Genomic DNA, 7,887 nt, shown 5'->3' with positions numbered 1-7,887 from the left:
CTGCCCTCAGTGCTGGGATTACAGGCCTGAAACACCTGAGAAGTTTCTGAAAGCCGAGCTATCACAGGCAGAGGCTCTACAGGCTTGAGCACAGTCATCCTTGGGCAGAAGTTGGTTTGAGTGTGATCTGAGAAATGGCTCTGCAGCACCAAACTCAATCTGCTGGGGGATTCAGGGAGAAAAATCCTTTCCTTCCAAATAGAGACCTATGAGGCACACATGCAGACCCTGATTCTGAAGGGTCTGAGGATGGAACAGTGCTGGCCAGGCTACAGCCACAAGGAGACAAGCCAAGGCAAAAGCCAAAGAAGCAAGAACAGTGAGGACAAGAAGGGAGGACTGAGATGTAGCTCGGAGAGAGACAGGCAGGACAAGAGTGACAGAGCCTGAAGCCTAGAAGAATGCTCTGGGTATGAAAACTCCCACGTGACTTCAGCAAGCGCCCAACCAGTAAGAATGCCAGGCAGGTTTCCACTGTTGTTTGACATAGGGCCTCACGTCTGTAGCTCAGGCTGCCTAATTCACTATGCTGCCATGGAGGACCTTGAACTTCTGGTTCTCCTGCCTGTGCCTTGGTAGTGCTAGGATTATAGGCATGAACCACGACCCCAGTTTCTTCAGTGTTGGGGATTAGTAAAACTCTGGGCTTCAGGCATGCTCAGTAACCACTCTGCAAACTGAGTCACATCCCCATACCACAGAATCTTTTTTTTTTTTTTTTTTTTTTTTTTGGTTTTTCGAGACAGGGTTTCTCTGTGGCTTTGGAGCCTGTCCTGGAACTAGCTCTGTAGACCAGGCTGGTCTCGAACTCACAGAGATCGGCCTGCCTCTGCCTCCCGAGTGCTGGGATTAAAGGCGTGCACCACCACCGCCCGGCTAGACCACAGAATCTTTTTGCTTGGTTTTGGCAATACTAGGAGTTGACCCTTGCACATCTTAGTCAAGCCCTTTGCCACTGAACCGTATTCACAGGCCTGGTATGTCCTAAGTGCTATTTTACATGTCTGTAAAATCAGGCTTACAACAAGCAACTAGATTTAAAAAAATATTATGTGTGGCAAGGAAATACCTGAGGACAAGAGAACTCACACTGCTGCACAAGTCCTAAGCAAGGCTCCATGGAAGAGTTGAGCACAGTGCTGCCACCACAGGCTGAGGAGAAACACCAGCTGCTTCCTCCTGCACACTCTCTCTCTCCACGAGGCTAAGAGCTCTTCTGGAGAGGAGAGACTACTGGGGACTGACCCCTGGGTCTTGCACACACTAGGAAAGTACTCCTCCACCTGAGCCACATCCCTAGCCCTCCTGGGCTCTAAGTTCTCAAACTAAGGGAACCCAGGGCTCACAATTTGACTTTTGTTTATCCTGGCATATCTAGTAAGGTGTACACAGTCTGACTAGAATCCTACCGTCCCTCAAGCTGCAGTCACTAGCACTAGCTCACTAGCCATGGTGACAGGAGCCAGGGCCCCATCTCTTGTAGGTAACAGAATGAGCTACACTAGCCAGCTGGCTCCTGTTAGCACTGATACCTGATCTATGACAAGTACCAGAGATGAAGCTGGAAGAGAGCCACAGAGGTCACAAAGCCCTGCAGACATCACTAGATACACGCGCTACTGACAGCCTTCCTCCTACAGAGAATGCTGACAAACACTGCATGTCAGCACTGTAGCAGCACGGAAGAGGTGGCCATTACATGCTCTCTCTGATCACAGCACACCACTCAGGTACCCACAGGCCTCTGCACATACCTCCTCGCAGACTTCCCGGACCGCTGCCACACTTGGCTCCTCCTCGGGCTCCATGCCTCCTCCAGGGACAATCCATCGGTCTGGATGGCGGCTACTGCTCACAAGCAGCACCTGAAGTCAGAGGTCACATGGAGGGTTAAACATTCAAGAAAACACTCACAAATCAGTCCAAATAGAAGGAATTCCACAGTAACTAAAAAACAGCTCTTGTTTACACCCACAAATAACTTTTTTACGAGGTAGTGTCTCGTGTTGGGAACAGCAGGCACGCTGCCCAGTACATGCCAAGGGCATCTGTTGGGAACCACTGCGGGCTGTGGTCTTTTCCCTCCCCTCACACCCAGCTGCCTGTCTCATCCTTCTCCCCTCCATTCTCCTCCTTCTCCTAAGCCCTGGGAACACAGAACGGATGAGCTGACAAATAGAACAGATGCACTGACAAGCCTGGAAAAGCTGAGACAAAGGGCCAGGAAATCGCAGTCCTTGTCTGTGGACGCCAGCACAGCCACACCGCTCTCCCCCAGTGCACGGCACACCCCAAGCTCGGCTCCGGAGCAGAACTTCTACTACTCACAGTTGCAACAACAGCTGACAAGAGCAGCTCTTTTTATGACTTTTTAAATGTGATCATTTTATGTGCACAGAGGTATGTCTGTGTGTCATGTGCATGAAGGCCAGAGGAGGGTGTCAGATCCCCTGGAACTGGAGTTACAGACAGCTGTGAGCTGCCATGTGGATGTTGGGATCTGAACCCGGGTCCTCTGGAAGAACACCCAGAGCTCTTTAATTGCTGACCCATCTTTCCAGCCCTGGAATTCTTTTATTTAATTTTTTAAAATTTTATTTAGTTATGTATTTTTTAGGTATGCATACTCTGTCTGCACGCCAGAAGAGGGCATCAGATTCTATTATAGACAGATAGCTGTGAGTCACCATGTGGTTTCTGGGAAGTGAACTTTGGAACTCTGGAAGAGCAAGCAGTCAGCGCTCTTAACCCTTGGAGGGTTTTTTTTTTAATTTATTTATTATGTATAGTGTTCTGCTTGCACACTAGAAGAGGGAACCAGGTCTCATTACAGATGGTTGTGAGCCACCATGTGGTTGCTGGGACTTGAACTCAGGACCTCTGGAAGAGCAGCCAGTGCTCTTAACCACGAGTATCTCTCCAGCCACCCAACCCTCTGCAGAGTTCTTTTTTAATGCATACTATTCTTAGAAGTTCTGGCTAGGTGTAAGTAAAAACAAATATTTTTTAAATCTTTAATAAATAAATAAATCACTTAATAAATGCATATGAAATAAAAATCTACTAGCTAATAATTCCATAATGAGCATGGTGAAGCATGTCTATAATCCCAGAGTTTAGGAAGCAGAGGCAGGAAAATCAAGAGCTCCTGTAAGGGGCTCTGTCCCAGCAGCAGAGAAAGGAACCAATACAGCTCCCAACCCAGGAGTCATCTCTGCTGGGATTGCCCCAGCAAGGATGACTTCTGCTTGTTCTAGAGCTACACTGGTTACCGTGTGTGAGTGTTCTGTCTGTCTGTATGTGTATGGAAAAGGATAACACTGAACTGGAGACATGGCTCAGCAATTAAAGGCACTGCTCCTCCTAAGCACCTCTTACAGAGGACCCTGGTTCAGTTCCCAGTAGCCACATGGCAGCTCACAATGGTCTAAAACCTTCTTCTGCCCTCTGTGGGCACTGCATACATACACACGGAGGCAAAGTGTCTGTCACACAAAACAAAAATAAATAAAATTTTAAAGGGGGAGGCATCAGACCCTGGAACTGAAGTAACAGACAGTTACGCGCTGCCATGTAGGTTCTGGGAACTGAACCCACAACTCTGGAAGAACAGCAAGAACCCCAGCCCCTCTGAGGAGTTTATTAATACGATTATACCGTAGTTTACTTAACCAGCCTTCTTCTTTTGATTTTTGTTTGTTTTTCAGTGTTGGAGTCCAAACCAAGATCTTCTGCAAGCTAGGGGAGTACTCTACCACTAAACCACAGTCCTGCCAGCCTCCTGATGCACACCAGGGGTATTTCCGATTTCCTGCTGTAGAATCAAGCTGCGATAAGCAGTCTTTATGCTAATCATTCCCCACGTGAGCAAACTAGTATACAGTATACGTCACGGTTCACCCCACGAATTCTCACTCCAATGAAAAGTTTATAGTGAACATTAAGGTCTCTTAGCTACTTTTCTATTGCTGAGAAGAGACACCAGGATCAAGAAAGCATTCAATTTCGGGGGGGGGGGGGTCAAGCATCCTAACTGGGAATGGTGTGGGCTTTTTAAACCTTAAAGCCCACCCCCAGTGACATACCTATTCCAACAAGGCCGCACCTCCTAATCCTTCCCAAACAGCTCCACCAACTGAAGAAATCAAACATTGAAGCATAAGCATGCAGTGGCCATCCTCATTCAAATCACTATATAGGATCTGATTTGGGAATGTTTCCCAGGATCTCATGTTTTCACAGCACTGAGTCCCCCACTTATGGCATTTTTTTTTTTTTAAGAGTGTCGGAGCTTTTTGTTAAGTCCTGGCTGGCAGAAATATGACTTGGAGAATGCCTTTGAAGGCTATGCCTACTCCATGTCCTGGCCTGTGTGCTCAGCTTCCCAGTCTACTGTTCTCTCAAGAGCATCTTCCACCATGCAGTCTACCTTGCTGTCTCTGCATCATGGACCAAAAGCCGTACGAAACCATGAACCACAATGACATTTCCACCTGTGAGTAACTTTTGCCAAGTATGTGGTCAGTGTAATGCAAACACAACTAATACAGAAAACTGGTTCCAGGAGATAGATCAATGCAGCAACTAAACATGACCATATTGGTTCTTAGGCCCCGGGTTTGTGGGAAGAAAGTGGAAGAGGTTGGAAGTGTAATCTGGGAATCCGGGACCCCTGTAAGCTGTTGTTCTTAACTAAATTTCAATTGTTCAATTTTACCAATAAAGACAAAGGAGACAGATGCTAGGTGACAACTCAGAGGGGCAGAGAAAGCATCAGCTCACCTTCCTCCTTTGTCAACATCCCAGAAAAAGTCGTCTCAAATGAAACTTCTCAAACTCAATGTCTGTCCCTTCTAGTTCCTGTGCATCTCCCTATCTGTCCTCCTGACTCCCTCTTACTCTCTGTAACATGAGGGCCGGACTGTTGGGGTTTCTTTCCTGCCCAGTTCCCATAGCCGGTAAATCCCAAAGAAAATCACACAGAGTTCTACATTAAGTTATAAACTGATTAGCCCATTAGCTCAGGCTTCTTATTAACTCTTATAACTTATATTAGCCCATTATATGTTAGCCACGTGGCTTGGTACCTTTTTCAGCAGGGGAGGTCACATCTTCCTTCTTCAATGTCTGGACAGGACTGCAGAGGGAGCTTCCCTCTTCCCAGAATTCTTCTGTTCTCATTGCCCTGCCTCTACTTCCTGTCTGGTTGTCCTGCCTATACTTCCTGCCTGGCTACTGGCCAATCAGCATCTATTTAAAACATAATTGACAGAATACAGACTTGTCCCACACCAACTCTCTACAGCTTTTTCCTGTCAACTAGTTGCTTGCTCCACCTCTTGACCTATGGCTGACTATTTGATCCTGTTTACAGTATTCAAGCAGAAAGCTCTAGGATTAAAGGTGTGTGATAGGGCTGAGTTACACCACAGCTAGAAACAGGTTTTTTTCCCAACAAATAAAGCAACCTCAGGTTCACTGTGTGCTCAAATACTCTGCAACAGTAAGCCTCACAACGGTAATCCATTTGGGAGTTAAGAAGACTTGTACAGGGGACTGGAGAGATGGCTCAGCGGTTAAGAGCATTGCCTGCTCTTCCAAAGGTCCCGAGTTCAATTCCCAGCAACCACATGGTGTCTCACAACCATCTGTAATGAGGTCTGGTGCCCTCTTCTGACCTGCAAGCATACACACAGACAGAATATTGTATACATAATAAATAATAAATAAATATTAAAAAAAAGAAGACTTGTACATCAAAAGGCTAGATGGGCCGGGCGGTGGTGGCGCATGCCTTTAATCCCAGCACTTGGGAGGCAGAGGCAGGCGGATCTTTATGAGTTCGAGACCAGCCTGGTCTACAAGAGCTAGTTCCAGGACAGGCTCCAAAACCACAGAGAAACCCTGTCTCGAAAAACCAAAAAAAAAAAAAAAAAAAAAAAAGGCTAGATGGTCAGGGGCTGGAGAGATGGCACAGAGGTTAAGAGCACCGACTGCTCTTCCAGAGGTCCTGAGTTCAATTCCCAGCAACCACATGGTGGCTCACAACCATCTGTAATGAGATCTGGTGCCCTCTTCTGGCATGCGGGCATACATGGAGGCTGAACACTGTGTACATAATAAATACGTCTTTAAAAAAATAAGTAATAAAAAAAAAGGCTGGATGGTGAAAACTGCTCATAGGGTCTCAATGGGGGACAGGCCAGCACTGGGAACTCAGCTGGTCAACTGCATATTGTTTTTTGGCTAATAACCTAGCTAAGTTTTGTTCAAATCCTAAAGAATGAGATTGAGTCTAAAAAGTGATGGAGGGCTGATGATGCAGCTCAGCTGGCTTCATTTGCTCCATGTATGAAGTGCTGAATTTGGTGCCAGTACCTCATAAAATCAGCACATGCTCATCATCCCAGATCCCAGCACTTGGGAGATGGAGGCAGGAGGATCAAAAGTTCAAGAATTTTGGCTACATAGGAAGTGGAAGGCCAGACTGTCCTAGGCTACATGAGATCTTGCTTCAGTGCCATCCCAACCTCACAAAACAAACAAACAAATTTATTTAGCAGAGTAAATTCTAGACAGTATACATAGTCTATGGCTCTGTAACTGCTTGCTACTTTTAGCTATTGATTTGGATGTGGAGCAGAGGGTAGCAGGAAGCTCCAGAAATACAGTCTGGGAGCACATGTTTAAAGCTCCAAGTGAAGCAAGCATTCTCACATTTATCACTGGGACAAAAGAAAACGTTGTTTGCTGTGGAACAATCTTTGCACATTGTAAGTATGTATTACCCTCACTGGCTAATAAAGAGCTGACTGGCCTATACCTGGGCAGGAAGAGACTGGGCAGTAGAGCTTGACTAGGAGGACACTGGAAAGAAGGGGGTCTGAGGAGTCTGGAGCCAGGCACAGAGGAAGCAGGACATGCAGAAAATGATCTAACAAGCCATAAGCCACATGATAGAAGTTAGATGAGAAATATGGGCTAACTAGTAACACACCTAAGCTATTGGTCAAGTATTTATAATTAATATTAAGTCTCTGTGTGGTTATTTGGGAGCTAACCAGCAGTCCTGATGAAAAATTACCTACAGGTGAGGCCTTGCTGGATAGTGGTGGTGCACACCTTTAATCCCAGCACTTGGGAAGCAGAAGCAGGCAGATCTCTGTGAGTTCGAGGTCAGCCTGGTCTACAGAGCTACTTCTAAGAAAGCTAGAGTTGTTATACAGAGAAACCCTGCCTGGGGGGAGGGAGAGGTTGAGACCCCACCAATGAACGCCCTGGATATAAAAATACAAACCAATTTCAACGACTTTTTTCCACTTAGAAAAGGAGCTGAAGAGATGGTTCAGAGGTTCAGAGCACTGGCTGCTCTTCCAAAACAAAGGTCCTGAGTTCAATTCCCAGCCATCTATGAAATCTGGTGCCCTCTTCTGGCAATACATGCCAGCCAGAAAAACACTGGATACATAATAAATAAATAAATCTTAGAAAAAAGAAAAGGTCATGGTAAGCCAGCAGTGGAACCCTAGCACTTGGTGGATCACTGTAATTCTAGCACTCAAGAGGCTGAAGCAAAAGGATTCTAACTCCAGCTTACATATGAAGACCCTGTCTGTATCAATCAACTGACTAACCAGAGAGAGCCAAAGGGGCCCCAAGTTGGGCACCAAGCATACTGACCCATTTTCAGGCACACAGCCTATCCCTGTCACCATTAAGCAAGCTGTAGCACTCTGCTCACAAACCCAACTCAAATGCTCTGTAGCCAGACCTACTGTCTGAAAGAGTCAGAGCTCATGCCGGCAGCCTGGCCCAGAAAGCCAGCATTTTAAAACTGCCACTTTTTTTGTTGTTGTGGCTGCTGAGTTAAGAAAATTTCTCCTAAGC

At 46.3% G+C, this 7,887-nt stretch overlaps 1 protein-coding gene across 2 annotated transcripts in view; it reads right to left on the bottom strand.

Moving 5' to 3' along the window:
- The window catches only part of LOC101982704 (diphosphoinositol polyphosphate phosphohydrolase 1), a 57,612-nt gene that overhangs the window by 30,184 nt on the left and 19,541 nt on the right, over positions 1-7,887 (bottom strand). For both annotated transcript variants that reach the window (XM_005360380.2, XM_013351215.2), the window contains one exon: positions 1,755-1,865. In XM_005360380.2, the coding sequence (XP_005360437.1) occupies positions 1,755-1,865 (111 nt within the window). The remainder of the gene's footprint in view (positions 1-1,754; positions 1,866-7,887) is intronic.

This window comes from Microtus ochrogaster, linkage group LG2, assembly GCF_000317375.1.
Source record: "Microtus ochrogaster isolate Prairie Vole_2 linkage group LG2, MicOch1.0, whole genome shotgun sequence".
Taxonomy (NCBI): Eukaryota; Metazoa; Chordata; class Mammalia; order Rodentia; family Cricetidae; genus Microtus; species Microtus ochrogaster.
The sequence above is the reverse complement of the archived record's forward strand: the minus strand, read 5'-3'. Positions and strand labels throughout refer to the sequence as shown.